The sequence below is a fragment of the Centroberyx affinis genome, unplaced genomic scaffold (genome assembly GCF_046629955.1).
Source record: "Centroberyx affinis isolate AG114_WGS23_722 - 3 ecotype Tasmania unplaced genomic scaffold, CSIRO-AGI_Caff_v1 ptg000638l_1, whole genome shotgun sequence".
Taxonomy (NCBI): domain Eukaryota; kingdom Metazoa; phylum Chordata; class Actinopteri; order Beryciformes; family Berycidae; genus Centroberyx; species Centroberyx affinis.
Genome location: NW_027279264.1, coordinates 20,001 through 37,500, shown reverse-complemented (window position 1 = coordinate 37,500; position 17,500 = coordinate 20,001). Strand labels below are relative to the sequence as shown.

General features: G+C 42.6%; 1 protein-coding gene across 1 annotated transcript in view; it reads right to left on the bottom strand.

Annotated features, from left to right (window-relative positions):
- The window catches only part of LOC139643654 (calcium/calmodulin-dependent protein kinase type II subunit beta-like), a 49,380-nt gene that overhangs the window by 25,656 nt on the left and 6,224 nt on the right, over positions 1-17,500 (bottom strand). The window contains exons 5-8 of the mRNA XM_071518868.1: positions 15,042-15,164; positions 14,490-14,573; positions 11,507-11,549; positions 1,264-1,301 (exon numbers count right to left, since the gene is read on the bottom strand). Coding sequence (XP_071374969.1) covers positions 1,264-1,301; positions 11,507-11,549; positions 14,490-14,573; positions 15,042-15,164 — 288 coding nt within the window. The remainder of the gene's footprint in view (positions 1-1,263; positions 1,302-11,506; positions 11,550-14,489; positions 14,574-15,041; positions 15,165-17,500) is intronic.

Below are 17,500 nucleotides of genomic sequence, written 5' to 3'. Positions count from 1 at the left end.
ACACACACCCACCGCACATGAACTTACATGAGCGAATCACACACGCAGGCGCCCATGCTTACGCACACTCGCCGTGCAAGCATGCACACACCCCCATTTGCGCACTCTGTCTCTCTGTGATCTGACAAGCAAAGGTGATCACACACACACACACACACACACACACACACACACACACACCTGTATGTTCACATGCATGGACACAAGTTCAAATTAACATAATGTACAATGCTCAAATGCAAACACATTCGCTTGCATGTACACCATGTTCCGAGCTTTGTCGCACACTATCATGCATGCACGCTGCACACACACACACATACACACACACAAACACACACACACACTCACACACAGAAACATTCATGGACGCTGTGTGTGGGATGTGTCGCTGCAGTGTGTGTGTGTGCGAGTGTGGGATGGTGAGAGATCTTCATTAAGGATGAGGAGGAATGTGGGGTTAAAGACCAGATGGGGTGAGCAGGAAAAGGAAGCACTGATGGAGGAGGAAGAGAGAGAAATGGAGAGATGAGAGGGAGAGGAAGTGATGAACAAAAAATAATGGGGGGGGGGGGGGGGGGGGCTGACAGATGGCTACATTTAATAATGGAGATGGAGAGGTGGCAATGAGCTGAATAATGCCTAAGCAAAATAGAGGGTGCTTTCAGAAGGATGTGCTACTTCAGGCTCACGCATGCGTGCAAGTGTGCACAAAAGCACACACACACAGACACACACACACACACACACACACACACACACACACACACACACACACACACACACACAAACACACGCGTACACAACCATGTATGCACACTAGGGCTGCCAATTTGCTTTTTCCAAAATTGTAATAATCTGGGCAAAGTTTTTGAACATTTTGTACACCCAAATTGAATTGTTAAAATTCCAAAAAGTAACAGCCCCAGCACACACACACACACAAATATGAAGATCAATACAACATCTGAAACCAAATCTCCACATGTATCACACTACAACAAATAACATATAACTGTAACACACAAACACACACAACATCACACACAAAGTCAATGAGCAAGACACACATTCAACTGTATAGAGAGAGACAAGTGAACTAGGCAAGGAAAGGAGAGATTGGCGAAGAGGTAAATAGTGAAGAAAAACAGCAGAGAGGAGGAAGAGGCAAGGTGTGTAGCCCAGGGAAAGTGTCGCAGGGCAGAGTAAAGGAGAGAGGAGGGAGGTGGGGGAGGAAAACGTGAGGTGCGTGAAAACCCTTACCTTAACATCTGCCTTCTTGTTGAGCAAGCTCTTGGCTGCTGCAATGACAAGCACAGGGAGAGAGAATCGGTCAGAGGTGGAGATTCACAGACATAACAGCAGGGTAGCAGGTCCAAATGCTTTTCCAGTAGCCCACAACAACTGCTGGGTCTGACAGTCTACATTTGGTGAGTTGAGCCTACGGATCTGATCCAAACTAGGCCAAGATGAATGGAGCTGAGCTGCGTTGCACTGGCCTCCGTATGTAGCTGCCTAATACTCACTTGGCCCTGTGAAATAATGCAATGTAACAATGGGATTCTTTATTGATCACTGTAGGGAAAGTCTCTCTTTGCTTCTCCAGAGCAATGGCTCAGCTACAGAATACAGATACTCCTGGATAGAGCTTCAGCGGCTTGCACAAAGGCACTTCAGCAGGGAGGAGGAGTGCTGGCACGGGGCTTAAACCTGGGACGTCCAGTTGCAGGACAGTTTCTAGGCTATCCCGCCACCTGCAGAAAGAAAGTTTTATAGAGGTAGCCAAGTGTTCAATGCTAATGGCCAAAGCTAGTCAGGCAGACTAGAAATCTTAGGCCACATGATCCAATCAGAAAGCATCTGTGTTGTTTCCCCCCCCCCCCACCCCGTTTTCATCTCCATATTTAATTTCCCCGTTCTCTTCAGAATAGCTACAAGGCACAAGCACTTTAGGGTTAGAAACCAATGCTTTGTCTTGCGAGGACACAAAGAGGTTATTGTCACTGAAAAAGAAATGCACTCCGGTTCATTGTTTCATATCGATTCTTACGCCTGCCAGTGTCCCCGTGTGGCCGCGAGGGGAGCCGAAACAAAGATGGCTGCCACGCGAGGCCTAAACCCGACAATAAGCCCTGCCTTAAAGAACTCTTCGAGGGCCTTAAGGAGGATTAGTTTTCAGTCTGCTCTCGAATGAAGGGTAATGAGAGAGAGAGAGAGAGAGAGAGAGAGAGACAGGGGGTGAGGAACAAGGGAAGGAGAGGAAGAATGATACTGTAGACACAGCCCTCTGATTAGCATAATACCCATAATCCCTCGCAACAGGGGAAATTCCGTGCAGACAACACACACAGTCCGCAGGGCGTTTACAAAGACTGCACTGCTGCAGCAGGGATACCAAGGTGGTCCGGATGAGGCAGCTAGATACACCGGAGCACCTCAGCTGGGTGCGTCTGTGAGGATGTGCACACAGGATTAGCACCAGTGAGACGCTATGTTGTGATGAGACTGAATGTACAAGCATGTGTTTATTCAACTCCCCATGAAATGAACTCCCATTACTTTTACGGCCTGGAGAACAGAGCATCTTTCACGGTGACCTCATGCTGCACCTGTAGGCGTAAATATAAATCTCCAACCAATAAAACCAGTCAGATTTTTTTAACAGTCCCGCCCTTCCACACCCCTCCCATCAAATAAAACCGCCTTTCTCTCCCTGACTCATACTCCATTGGTTTAGACTTTTGAATGATCCCTCACTGCATTATGTCCCGCCCCCAACATCCTGTTTCAACAGGAAATGCATCAAATCCAGGAAGTAAAGATGTCATTTCATGGGGTTGCTCTATGCCATGCCATCTATGCTTATACTCCAATAATAACTCCCCCCTCCCCACCTTCCCCAAGGACCTAAAAAGCACTAGCGCACTTGCTGGTATTGTATAGCTCCCTCCATTCACACTCATACACATACACACAGTTTTGTATCACTATACTTGTGAGGTCCTTCAACTGATTTCACTTTCTCTCCAATCCTAAACTTGGCTTTAGCAGTAGATGACTGATATAACACAACAGTGATTCAACATGAAACCTTTTACATTTGCTGTTCTAATCACAAAGTTTCTCATATGTCTTTCTTGGGGATGAAAACCTCTGGTGCACAGGAATTGATGCGTTTTACATTTCCGGTGTCGGTGGATTATCTGTTTGGCTACCATGTGGGTTCGGTAGCTCCTTTGATTTCTCCGCCTTAGAATGACATGTCACCTTCTGATTGATTGTAAAACATTGATTAAAACGATTGAAGGTCCAACCATTTGCTGCATTAAAAAACAAAACAAGAAAGAAAGACAAACTCGTCTAGCCTACGTCTCAAACCACTAGTCTCTAGGACGGGCTGGATCATTGTATTAAAAAAATTGGTTGCAGATTCAAACTATTATCTAGGTTTCATTATGAGCAATTTTTGTATACAGCTCCTACATATATTGGATTCCAGACTGTCTGGAAACTGAAAAGGCAAATAAACTCTGAAATGAACTCTGAGAGCGTATGGAGAAGTCAGAGTCGTCTTTTTTCATCCAGACTGCACGATTTACTGTATTTATCCATCTCTTCTTCATTTGACCATCAACTTTATCATAACCTACCTATTAGGCTACGTTTTCATATTCAAACATAGCTTGGCTTGAATTTTCCTCTAATTTGAACTGTATAAGTGGCCTAGCTGCTCATGGTATGCCAAATAATGTCTTTGTGATCATGAAACCTAAAATACATGGGGTACAGCATCATTTAATGCCATTCATGAGCATAATTTTAGCATTCAAAGTTCAGTTTACTTCGAAGTCCCAAAGCTCACTCCAGTCCTCACAAGTATAGCAATACAAGCACATAAACAAACTCTCATATAAAGATGCATGCAGGTTGAATCCACTCCTATTTGGGCCTGGAGATTGTCAATCAGGGTAGCCGATAGCAACAGAAAAAAAACTCATTAAGGAAAGCTGGTTAATTGGTTAATGAGGAGGAAATGGAAAGAGGAGTGGAGAGACTGAGGAGACTGGTCATCAAACCCTGACTGTCCTTCATGGGCTTGACCCGCCCATCACATGTCAGTCAGTTTTGTTTATATGGAAGGGATTACCAAACGTTTTCACATCAACAACCCACAAATACACTACCAGTCTAAAGTTTGGACAAACCTGATTGAATGTTCTATGTTTTTCATTCTCTTAAAGCCATTTTGATCTAAACGCTTATGCTTAAATGCTTGAAATTTGTTTCTTTGACAAATATAAGTTGATGCCTATGTATGAATTTCTTTCCAAAGCCTTTGCCTTTCCATCAAGGCAAAGGGCGGCTACTTTCAAGAATCTAAAATATAGATAGATAGTTTTGATTTGTTTAACACTTTTTTTGGTCACAGCATAATTCCATTTGTCTTATTTCATAGTGTTGATGTGTTTACTATTGTTCTAAAATGTGGAAAATAGTAAAATTAAGGAAAAATATGTGTGTCCAAACTTTTGACTGGTAGTGTAGATGCACATTAGATCGAAGACCCCATTTCATAAGGCTAAGACACTCTGTCTGAGAAGATTTTTGTTCCTGTTTTATTCCTGCCTATTATGTAGGTGGGCTGATAACCACAGACTGAAATAGACCCTAACATTTCAATCAAGGACCCCGGAAGGTCCCTGGAACCAACTCCGGGAAAAGCTGGTATATCCGATGGGTGCCTGTCACCTGCCAGCCCAAGTCCCCTCCTCCTCTTCCTCTCTCTGCTTACTCCCATAGACGTAATCCTTACTGGGACTTACTTTTAAAGGGGCTGAGTGCAATTTGAAGTCTAATCAGATCCAATCACATCAGCAGCCAGCCATGTTACATAAAACACTATTTCTGGCAGTCTGGGCTTTTTTTTTTCTGCCTCTCTCTCTCTCTTTCTCTCTCACTCTCTCTTGTTCTTCTCACTTCCCTTGCCTTACATGCCAAGCCAAGTCCAGTGAATGTTAAACAGAGGCCTGGATTCCACGAGATTAATTTTCTGGGGGCAATTAGGGGTGAGCGTTTCAGTCACGGGGAGGCCGGTTCAAAGTGCGTTTGAGGCCAGATGAGGTGCAACCCGGCCCTTACAAGTGGAAAACCACATCAGTACCGGCGGTCCCTTTTAGCTATCACTGGGAAGGAGAGACAGTGTCAAAGAAAGAGAGATGCAGGGGAGAAAAGGAGTGTAGGAGAATGCATTACTGGCAGCTTTTTCCCTAGCCTTCTTCCTTGCTTTGTCTCCTTTCTTTTCTTTTCTGCCGTGGTTGATACAGTACAGTATCTCATTCTTGGAGTGAGATGTGCATATTCAGCAGTTGAGGAAGGAGCAGTAGGCAGCGATAAGGAAGCGCTCTGCAATCCAAAGGGCTGTCAGAGTGTCAAGTTTGTGCATGGCTTATTGTTGTGCTGTTGCTCTTCAGTCCCCTTCCAAAGGCTTGTTGTTACTGAGGAGAAGAAATGGGGTCAGAGCAGTGTCAACTCCATTCTCTCTTATTCTTTGATGGCTTGGCAGAGGAGTCGAGGATAGGAAAGGAGAGGAGAGAGGAGAAGGGAGGGGAGGAGAGGAGAGAGAAAAGGAAAGAAGAGGTTGTTTTTTTTTCCAAACAGCATTATTCTAACAAAGTGGTAAACAGAATCTTCTACAAAAATGAACCGAAAGTTGCTAAAAAAAAAAAAAGGAAAAGATGGCTTGGATTCCAGTGACGAAAAGGAGATCTCCGTAGAAACCTGCGAGGTCAAAGGTAGCTTAGTTCAAACCCAAGGTGGGGAAGCAAGGGGCGCTCCTTACCTTGCCACAAATTACACATGAAGCAAGAAGAGAGAGGAGGAAGAGATTAAAAGAAAGGTACCACTGATAAATACCCAGTAAAAACACTTGCAAGATGCACGACTGCGAGATCGAGGCAAGGATGGGCATCGATTCAAATGAAATCATCGACCAGCAGCACGATGTAAAATTCACTGCTAATCACACAACCCAAAATGTGCTTTTTGGAAGACAGAACACTGATTGGCTATTCAGGCGACACACACAGGTGCCAGAGAGCCTCTAGACATTTTCCTACACACAGCATAATGAAGGCCAAGACGCACTAAAAGATACATTTACCCTACTCCCTCGTGAGGGGTGGGTGATGTCTACTAGATGATGTGTGTTTATGTGTGTGTGTGTGTGTGAGTGAGTATGGGAGATGGAGCGAGGCCTCCAGTAAGCCAATGAGGCAGAGTGAGGCTGATAGGGGGAGGCAGCCCACTATAAATATTTGATTGGAGCCTAGTGGAGGCTGAGGGACACAGAGAGGACTGTGGAGTCCCAGTGGGCCACAGAAACAAGGACACCGCCACTACTTCTGTCTCCTTGACTCAACGCTAGACTGTCATGTGAGCCTCTTTGTAGTTTATGCCTGCATTTCATCTCTGCGCACCCAGAACAAGGGCATTACGTCGGGTGCACGTGCATTTAAAATAGAACGTACCGTATGTTAGTTTGGTAACGTCCACTGAGCTTCCTGCCCGAGTAAATCACTCTATAAATACGTTAATGGTAGCTTTGCTGAACATACACTACCAGTCAAAAGTTTGGACAAACCTGATTGAATGCACATGTTTTTCATTCTCTTAAAGCCATTTTTATCTAAAGGCTTCTGCTTAAATGCTTGAAATTTGTTTCTTTGACAAATATAAATGTGTAGTTAGTGAAGTTGACGCCTATGTATGAATTTCTTTCCAAAGCCTTTGCCTTTCCATCAAGGCAAAGGGCGACTACTTAAAAGAATCTAAAATATAAGATAGTTTTGATTTGTTTAACACTTTTTTGGTCACTGCATAATTCCATTTGTGTTATTTCATGGTTTTGATGTCTTTACTGTTATTCTAAAATGTGAAAAATAGTAAAAAAAAATAAAGAAAAATGTGTATGTCCAAACTTTTGACTGGTTCGTGTAGCTTTTACAGTGTTCCATAATATGCTTTGAAATGACATTTTTGAAATAGGAAAGCAACCGCTTCAAAGGGTTTTGACTGTGTTTCCGTGAGAACCAGCCCAGCCTTGCATCTTCCACAGTGTTTACCATGCACCAGAGTCCCCCTCCCCGTGTTGCAGCGCATGCACCAGTCCAGTGCCCCATGCAGCATTCACCGACAGCTCTCGGGCCGTTCCATCCTTAAAGTGACAGGGGTGAACTTTCCAGTGTCATTCTCAGACAGAGAAAAGAGGAGAGAGGGAAAGAGGAGGAAAGAGAAAGGGGAGGTATGAAAATGTGACAAACAGAGATAAGAGAGGGAGAGAGAGAGAGAGGGAGGGAGAAAGAGAGAGAGTGGGGATGGTGAGATTCTGGAGAGGTATAGAGTGACATGTGAGAGCACTGAATGATCAGAGAGGTAAAGATGAAGTAAAGAATATAAGAAAAGGGAAAATGGGGAACGATGGGAGTTGTGATGTGAGAGAGGTGAGGTGGGAGGAAGAGAGTGAGAGGAAAAAAAAGAGAAAGAGAGACAGGACAGGGCTCTGGCTGTGTCGCGGCCATGCACCGTGGCTGTGCCGAGAGATGATGATGATGATGGTGATGATGATGAACATGAGAGGATGAAGGTGGGTTAGTGTCGATGATGAGGCGGTGACGGGTGCTGCAGCCGCCTTATCAGATTCAAGACAGGAGGTGCCAGACGTGCCGATGTGGAAAGGAGAACAATAGCCGGGTTTCCATCCAAGTGAATTATGATGTATGGAATTAGAAAAGTTGAATGGAAACAGCAAAAATCGCTAAAACATCCCTAATATCAAAATATATAATATATAAAGTTTTTACATTCACTTGAAGTGGAAAATGTTTTTTTGTTGATAAAGAAATTACACAATAACTGACGATGAAAACGCATTAAATAAATAAATAATGTAGGCTTGGCATGATGGTTCAGTGTTGTCTGGAAAATATCTCTAACCACGACTTCCCAGAAGAGTCATACTTACAGTCTCTCTCATGTATAAGGAGACCATTGTGGTTATATGACCAGTTAGTTGATGTATATGAATAATGCCAAATGCTTTTTTCTTGTTTTTCGTCTTCAGATAAAAGTATGAAATATGGTCAGTTTGACAACTTCCCTGATACTAAACAATCTTGAAAGGATGGATGTGTGGTTTTTTTTTCTTACATTCAGGAAGCCTCTTTATTCGCTTCAACCCAGCTGATTGAAATGCACCAAATTTGCATTTTACTTTTTTTTTTCTGACATTTCAAAAAATGTTGCATTAAATTAGCTTGACAGTTGGATGGAAACATAGCTAATGTTGCTACCGATGCTGTCAATGGGAGATGTGGTCAGCAATGTGGTCAGCCATCATGCTCTGAGCTCCCATGCTGAGGGGTGGAGAGAGAGAGGAGGCAAGAGAGAGGAATGAAAGAAGAGGGGAAACAGAGAGCAGAAGAAGAAGAAGAAGGAGAAGAAGGAGAAGAGGAAGAAGGGGGGAGAAAGGGTGGCATGCCCTGGGCGAGCCACCATGCTACCTTGTTCCACCAGCCCTGCGGTGGTGCCGGCGGCGGCAGCCACTGCTGCGGCGGCCGCAGTGACAGAGGCTGGAGCGGTGGTCTGCCTGCTGCCCACTGTTAGTGTCCAATACCCAGTCACAACATGGAGAGAGGTACGAGGCAAGGAAGAGAAATAAGGGTGGGTGAGGAAGGAAGGGGTGAGGAGGGGGGGGGGGCGGGGGGGGGGGGGGGGTAAAGATAGAAAAGGGGGAGAGTGACATTTTGGGTAGAAAGGAGGTAAGAGAGGAGAGGCAGTGAGGGGAAGGGGGGTGAGTCAGGAGGGACGTGTCAGGAGGAGAGGTAGAGAGGGTGGGGAAACAGAAAGGAAAAGGTGAGGGAAAAAGAAGGAGAAGAAGGCGGAAACAAACAGTGCCCATTAGTTTAGAGAAAAGGGGGGAATTAATATACACATACAGACCACTGTTGTAAACTGGTTGTGACACAAAACCTGCTCTGACAGAACGGTCACCAGGGGAAAATGTCAGTGAGAGCCATGAATCTCAACTCTCACATGAGGCTGCTTATTGCTTTTTTTTTTTTATCGCTACGTACCCAGAAAAATGGCATGATGATGGATGCACAAGGATTTTAAATGATAAAGACTTCAGTGTATGTTAGTTTGGCAATGTTCATTGAACTTAACTGCCTATGTCATACAATGCATAAATATCAGCAATGTTGAAAATTTACTGTATATAACCTGGTACAGCGGTAGCCATTGCAGAAGTCCTTCTTAATACATTTATCCTACATCTAGTTCATTCTTGAATGTTATCCAGGTGAACGAAATATAGTATATTTATACAGTATTTTAAAACAAATCTGCATTGTCTCACAGCCAGCTAGTTAGATGTAGATCTTTCCAAACAGTTCCCTTTGAGGACAAAAGTGCAGCAGGAGTTCAGCAAATAATGCATTAAAAAGTATGACATCTACAATGGCTACATCCATATATACACTACTGATACGATATCACCTATCTAAGATATTTGTAGCTTTGCTGAGCATATATATGGATATACAGTGTTCCATAATTCCAGATAGAATTAGAATAGATATAGAAACTTGACCCTGAACTTCATCCGTTCAACCTGATGTGGTATCACTACCAAAAAGCATTACATCAGCAAGTGAAGGAAAATAGATCCGCCTGCACGTTAGCACAGGAACACTGATACACTGATCTACATAATACATGATTCATAATACATGATGAGAATAGGCCAGAGAGAGAGTCGTACACTGATCCATTGCATAAAGCACTGGTTTTGGCTTTTGCGTTGATGTAACGTGCCACGACTACACACTATCTTTTACTGATGGTCTGTCTCTTTTTTGTACTTTTCTGTACTCTCTCTCTCTCTCTCTCTCTCTCTCTCTCTCACTCTCGCTCTCTCTCTCTGACTCATTCCCTGGATGACCTCACTCGAATAATGTGCTGCTTCCTAAGAAGATGCGAGAGAGAGAGAGAGAGAGAGAGAATGGTGCTGGAGAGCGGTGACACAGCCAGGGCTGGCAGCCAATACACCTGGCCCGGTGTGTGTGTGTGTGTATGTGTGTGTGTGTGTGTGTGTGTGTGTGTGTGTGTGTGTGTGTGTGTGTGTGTGGGAGAGACATAGAGCTGAGTGGATGTTCACCAGTGGATGTTCGGACCATTTCCCATTAGAAAACTTGCAGTGTCGGAATGGCTGCTGTGAGTCATGTTCACTGAAGCAGCATACGCACGCACACACACACACACACACCCCGGATAAGTAGATGGACACGCACACACAAACACATTAACGCCACCCAGACACACACACACACATATATATTTGCAGTGTATACACATACACAAACACACACTGTAGGGTTTCTCATTTCTTCCAAAAAATGTGCTAAAATGAAACCATTTTCTAGGAGAAACTGCTTTGAATTTTTTTGATACTACATTACAACAAAAAATACCCCTTTCAAGTCGAATGTAACTCATATGGAGCTTACAAATTGGCTTCATCCGAGTCTGACTGTCTTACAACTCTTGCATACAATGTTGACAAAATCTGCTTTCTTGTTGCATGTTAGAAAACGATGAAATCTTCCACTACAACAGTGGTGAAAACGGCAGACTTCATAAAACCGATGAATTAGATTTGTTGAGAAATACTGGAATTTTTTGATCCCACTGTGTCTACATGATACATCAGACAAAAAAATAAAAAGTTACTATTCTTGACCTGCTGAATCACACTAAAGAAAATCATTTGTGCAAGTGAGTCTGAGGCAGAGTCTGGGTGGGTAGAGGAGTGTGTGTGTGTGTGTGTGGGGGAGAGATAAATGTACAACATCAAAACTTATTTTCAATTGTCTAGCTTAGATTGTGATAGGGATTTTGGAGCATCTTTGATTCTTGAAAAAAGGTGACAGCTATCACAGAGATATACACAGATAGAAAGACATGTACACACACAGAGAGACAGCTTGTCATGCAAACTGGCATCAAAATGAAATAACAAATATGTGATTTTGCTGTTTGACTATCCAGATCTGTCAGCGATTGCAACCTGTCGCTGAATGTTTAGAGTAGTTACCGATGTTCACGGGGTAGATGGCACCATGTTGGAGGAAACAAAGATTGTAACATTATCGCTTCAAAACAAACAAAATGCCAAATTTCTGTGTGAAGATTCCTCCAACATGGTGGCATGTCTTTCATAACCACTGGTAACCTCTCTCCAAACATATTGGGACAGACTCCTATTCATCAAACACATTAGTCCACATCAGTGCTTATTTTTAGCGTACAGCAGTCTTGCAGATACTGAAATCTCTACATCTAGCTCGTTGACAGATACATTGATTGATGATGCCCCACTGATATGAATGGTTAGGTTTGGAGTAATGAGGGTAATACAAGTAATTATGTCTGGTGAGGCAACACTTACCAGAGAAGTTTCGAGAAACCAGCATGGTGGTGAGAATGGCCCCCTGAGAGGAGAAAGAAAAGGAGAGGGGCTCAATTCTAAATCGGTAACGCTATTAGAGAACGGTTGTGACATAGTGACTTCATATTACAATTATAAAGGCTACAGCTACACTTGTCGTTTCAATGTGACTTTTATCATCCCATCACACCAGGATGCATTAAATTACAGGTTCAGAGTTGCAAAAATCATCTTTTGATCACGTCAGATCTTCAAAACCAGATATAAACGTGGTAAAACTCGCACTCTGATTGGATTTCTACACAGTCAGGAGGCGATCCAACCACAATGTGCATACAAGAAACGTAACAAGATGGAGAGGGGAAAGTGGAAAAAAGCAATATAGATTCAAGATTTCAGCAAGTACAGCCATGGGAGATGCATAAGAGTCATTTTTAGGCAGTATGCGGACATTCAGAGATGTAATCTCATGAAATCCGATCTGGCATAGGATCAGATCTCAAAAACCACATTGAAATGTGTAACTGTAGCCACAACTGTAGTCGTAACATTGATGTTGTCTGTTATGTTAATACTGATGTTGCCTGCTATATGTTAATACTGTAAAAACCTCACAGAGACATTCCAAATATCCTAAACCTCTTATGAAAAGGCCTGCCGAATCCCCACAGCAAACAGCTTCTTCTTTCTGTGTCAACCATTCACTATATGGTGACTGCACAGCCTTACCTTCTTGTAAACATGTTGCCTGTATTCTGTCAACTTTCATAAACGGTCAAACTTTGTAGATTTTAACTGACAAACATTTAATAGGCTAAATGCCACTGAAGAGCTTTGCTTTAGTTAATGGAAGGTCTTACTGCTGTCTGTCCATCATCAGTCATCACCTCATGTTATCCCTATTTCTCGCCCAAACCCCTACACCTTCTATAATGCGTGTCAATTAGAAATGAAAAACAACAATCAAACTTGATATCTAAACTGAGAAGCAGAGGAGTTTGGGAAACATTGCAAGCAGGATCGACAACTCAAAGCAAAGCAAAAGTCAGGCCAGGAGTGGCTCGATTTAGAGAGAGAGGGAAAAAGAAAGGGAGAGAAAGAGCGTCAAAGAGATGAGTAAAGAGCTAATCCTGGCACTTTTTCCCTGAAAAGATAATTTATAAATGGAGATGATAAGGCTTTTAGGGCTGCAAAATGCTATTAGATTGCAAATAGGCCACGGGATTCAAGAGCTGTGGAGGCTGATATTATACTTAATACCTCAGAAACTAAGGACACGGTGCCACTGTGCCATAACCACAGTAGAGCCAGTACAGTTATAGAACAGTAATGGTTGAAATGGAAAACCACCTGGATGTAATTTAATTTAGCGAGAAGAGTAGATGTCATTTTTTTCCGATGGTGGATATCTCATTCTGGAACACAGCTCTTCATATATTCCTGTATTTGTTAGTTGTGTCTGCTGACTGTGAAACAAATTGGACAAATTGGTTTGCGGGGGTTGTGGAGATGATGCTACTCAGCTCGACTCTAGTGTGGCAGCAGCTCACAGTTAGAACCTTTGGGCCTATTTTAGGAAAAATCCCCCCTCAGATACTCTTACGCTGTTAGATATCATCAATCTGTCACGTCCAATGGTTTCCAGGAGTTATTCTGTGATTGTTTTTGTTTGTGATTACTTCGTTGTTGTACCTACTTTCCCTCAACCTGCGTCGTCTACTTCACTTACTGATTTCCTACATTTCCCAGAATACTTTTTCGACAACCCCGAGAAAAGGGGCATGAACTTGTTCCATTCAGATGTAGGTTGTAGGTGTAAGTGGAGGGAGTAATAGCAACATTGATATTAAAAGCAAGACAAAAGCTGAACTTTTTTCAGCTATTAAACTCTGTTGTAGCTGTGCTGGAAATATCTCAACATGGCATCATTTCACTTAAGTTATCCGCAGGAATAATAAAAATACACCACTAAACACCAAATAACATTTAACAATGTTAAAGTGTTTTAGGATGGAAACCGAATAATCATTTTAAAATTACAACACTGACATAAACAATGTATTGTCTGATATGTATGAGAACTTTGTATTTTACATTGAAAAGCAACTTTTTATTGCACTATATCGAGCTGTTGCCTCCCTGTCTGGTTTTATCAACCAACTGTTTGCAATGCTGCCGTGATTTGCTCAGTGTTTTTATTGTGTGTTTTGTTTTGGTATTTTTGTTGTTTTGAACTGAACTGAATTTCCAGTGATGCCACTCTCCACGTCTTTCAAATGTGAAAGGCCAGAGGTGATTGGTTCATGCTGACAGCACACTGGTTGAACGGTCCAACATTTGTCTGCAACCACCCGCGTTGGTCCTCCAGTTCCTGCTGTGCTGGCATTTCAGCCATGCCTAGACCGGCCAAAAGCAGCAGGGTTAACAGTGATGTGCTGCAACGGTGATGCTATTGTATCCACACACACACACACACACACACACACACACCGATTTCCTCTCTGGCTCGAAACGTCTGCAATAAATCAGTGTAAGGAAGGGAATCTGTGTGTGGAGGATAACTCTCTTTTCTTTGGATATCATACTTTGGGGGTGTTTGTATAATTCCCGGCACCACAGCCAGGAGAGAAAGCACTCGTGTGTGTGCCATCGGCATGCATCACATTTTACTGTTTTACACTTTAGGCACTTTAGTTAGCGCTCTTATACAGAGTGACTTACAATGAGTGCAACAGCAGAATAGTCTTCAATTCCAGGTCACAAACATTACAAGAAATAGTAAGGAGTTCAAAGGCCAGATCCATCATGACAATATTTTTGTGACCCTTGAATGACTGTAACTGTGTCAGAGAGAGTGCTTGGGAAATAAATAAGTTAAATAAGAGTTAAGGAGAGTGGTGGATGTGAATTTTGTTTTATTCAATAGAAGAGATTATCAGAGTAGGGGAGGAAGATATGGGAGAGGGTTTGTACGCGTACGGACCTTGAGTTTCCTCCTGGCGTTGAATTTCTTCAGACACTCCACAGTCTCCTGTCTGTGCATCATAGACGCCACTGTGGACCGTTGCTGGGAGGAGGAAGAAGAGGATGAGGAGGAGGAGGAGGAGGAGGAGGAGGAAGAGGAGGAGGAGGAGGAGGAGGAAGAAGGGGAGAAAGATGAGGAAGAGGATAGAAGAGACAAAGATATTAATTATTCAAGATAATTTTGTTCGCTGTGATAGAACTGACAATGAAATGTCAATCTCTCTGTACTTGTTAATCTGAGTCAGCCTGCCTTTGTGTGTGTGTGTGTGTGTGTGTGTGTGAGAGTGTGTGTCTTGTTAGATGCGTGAAAATTTATTTGTTTTCATATCTCCCTATGTGAATATGTGTGTGTGTGTGTGTGTGTTTTTGGGCCTACAGTTACCATGTGTGTTTGCTGCACATGTGCATATACTTGCTATACAAAATGTTCATGTGCTTTCAGGCCAGACAGTAAATAGATATCTGCCCGTCTGTCTGCCTGCCCATCTGTCTCATGGCGGGGGACACTTACGCAGACCCATGGGTGCTTGAGGGCCTCCTGGGCGGTGATCCTCTTGGCTGGGTTGATGGTCAGCATCTGATTGATCAGGTTTTTGGCCTCGGGGGTCACTGTGTCCCACTCCGGGGATGGGAACTGGAGAGACAAACGCTTAGCTACAGTGACAGAGCACCTGCAGGTTTCAGAGAGCCAAATCTAAAGCAATAATCTGTGACTTCTGCATATAAATAAATGTTGTGTTTTGCTGCTGTCTATCAACAACTGATGTAACACAACAGCGATTCAACCTGTACCTAGGAAGTGATGTGTTTTACGTTTCCAGCAGCAAGCAGTTCCAGCAGTTTGTTTGTGATAAACAGGTGATTTCTGGGAAGTGCAGTGCAGAAACACCACATCACACACACACACACACTAGATACACACTCAAACTCCCTCACTTCAATACAGAGTCAAGACAAGAATAGAATTCTGTGGGAAAGACTGAATACTAGTAATTTTGAAATTTTTTGGCATGAACATGGTCAAACTTAAAGATAAAAGACTGAAACTATAGCTCCTTCAAAACAGAAATATCTTGTAGAGGCCTTCAAAAACCCATATCGGTCCAACCGTATTGATTAGACATACAGTACTTTATCCTGAGACACAAATCCACCAGTCTATTGTAGAGTCTACTTGCTGTACTTACTGCTAACTTCTCTCTCTGTGCTGCACATCTAAGCTCATCCACCTGCATGTCCAATCGATAACCCAGCATTGATAATTTCAGGACCATAAAATCCACAGCCAACAATTCCCAATGCTAGCCTTGAGCAACGGACTGGGCTGCTGGACACTTATAATATCTCACACATACACACACACACACACACACACACACACACACACACACACACACACACACACACACACACACTCATTTCCACACTCACGTCTCCAATGTTTTCTTCTTTCTGCATTCGGGCCATATTAATAAACATCTTTATTTCCCTTGTCATTTTATGTATCTTGTTGTTCTATCATTTTCCACCATGGTTGTATGTCTGTTGTCATTAGATTCTGCGATCCAATCCAGCTGTGTCTTGGCTTGTCATCTTGATTTTATTTGTTGTTGTTTTGTTTGTTTCTTTCTTTCATTTGCGTGTTTGTTTTGAGGTGAGATGTTCTTATAAGCCCTCTGAGGGTTTTCAGTAATTTGCAATCACTAATTTGCATCTCTTCTTTGCTTTTCATCATATTTTGTCACTTCTTTGTTTTATCACTGTGCAAATACACTAAACTGTAAAAAAAAAAAATCAATCTATCCATCTATCTTGTTGTTCCTTCCTTCCTTCCTTCCTTCCTTCCTTCTGTTGCCCTCTTGACTGACAGCAGAGAGACAGACCCAGGTGTTGTTCTAAATTTTTAAATACCAATACCAGTCCTACATATCAAATTTGATCCCAGTTCTAAAAGGATATCTATTTTTCAAAACCATTCCAATGTTACATTCATCCATGCTGTTTGTGTTCCTAAACAGAGAGCCAGAAATTAGTAGAAGATTTTAAAAAATAGGAATGCAACATTTCGAAGATGATCAATACACTTTAATGCTTTAAAACTGATACTGATATTAAAAATTGCTACAGTGTGATTCTTCAACGTGGGGGCCGGGGGACCACCAAGGGTCCTTGAGGGGGTTCAAGGGGGTCCGCAGCAAATTGATGAATTGTTAAACTTTCATTAGTTAACACAATTAGAGAATGTAGAAGAATGACTGTTTTGATCATAGTTTCACTGTTATCTCTGTACCTACAATACAGATAGTCATGGGATTCTGGACAAAATCATATCTAGCAATAAAAATATTCTCAGATTTGGGTCCGAGAGACAATTGGCTCTAATGTGGACTAAATTAGGGGTCCTTGATATGAAAAAGGTTGAGAATCACTGCTCTACAGGTTTGACCCTGACCTGAAAATTTTGACAGCATCTGGTTAAGTCTTTTTTCCTCTACCAGTCACTTTGACTTTGCTTTCTTTTCTACTCTAAAAACCATATTTGGCTGATAAAACAGTGAAAACAGCTTGAGAATTTCATAATCCGTCAGCCGCTGTGACTGGTGAAAAAAACGTTTCCTGCAGTGCTAACCCAAACCAAAAACCTGCTGATGTTTATGGCATTTGGTGAGCTCAAACCCCCTTCTAAGGCTTACAATTGTAAATAATTTGCTAATAGTAAACTGAGAGTAGTTCTATTTTTTGGCATTTTTTGCTTTATTATATAGTTTTACAGTGGAGAGACATGCAAGATGGAAGAGAGAGAGAAGCCTGGCCTGATTTGAACCCATGGTATGCGTCTTCACCATCTGAGCCACCCGGTGGTATTTTTCAACAGCATTTGAATGCAAGCCCAAGCAAAATCCGAGCAATTTAGTGAGAAATTCGGAGCCCATCGGGTCCTGTCGTGTTTGGGCATAAATGTCAAGGTCT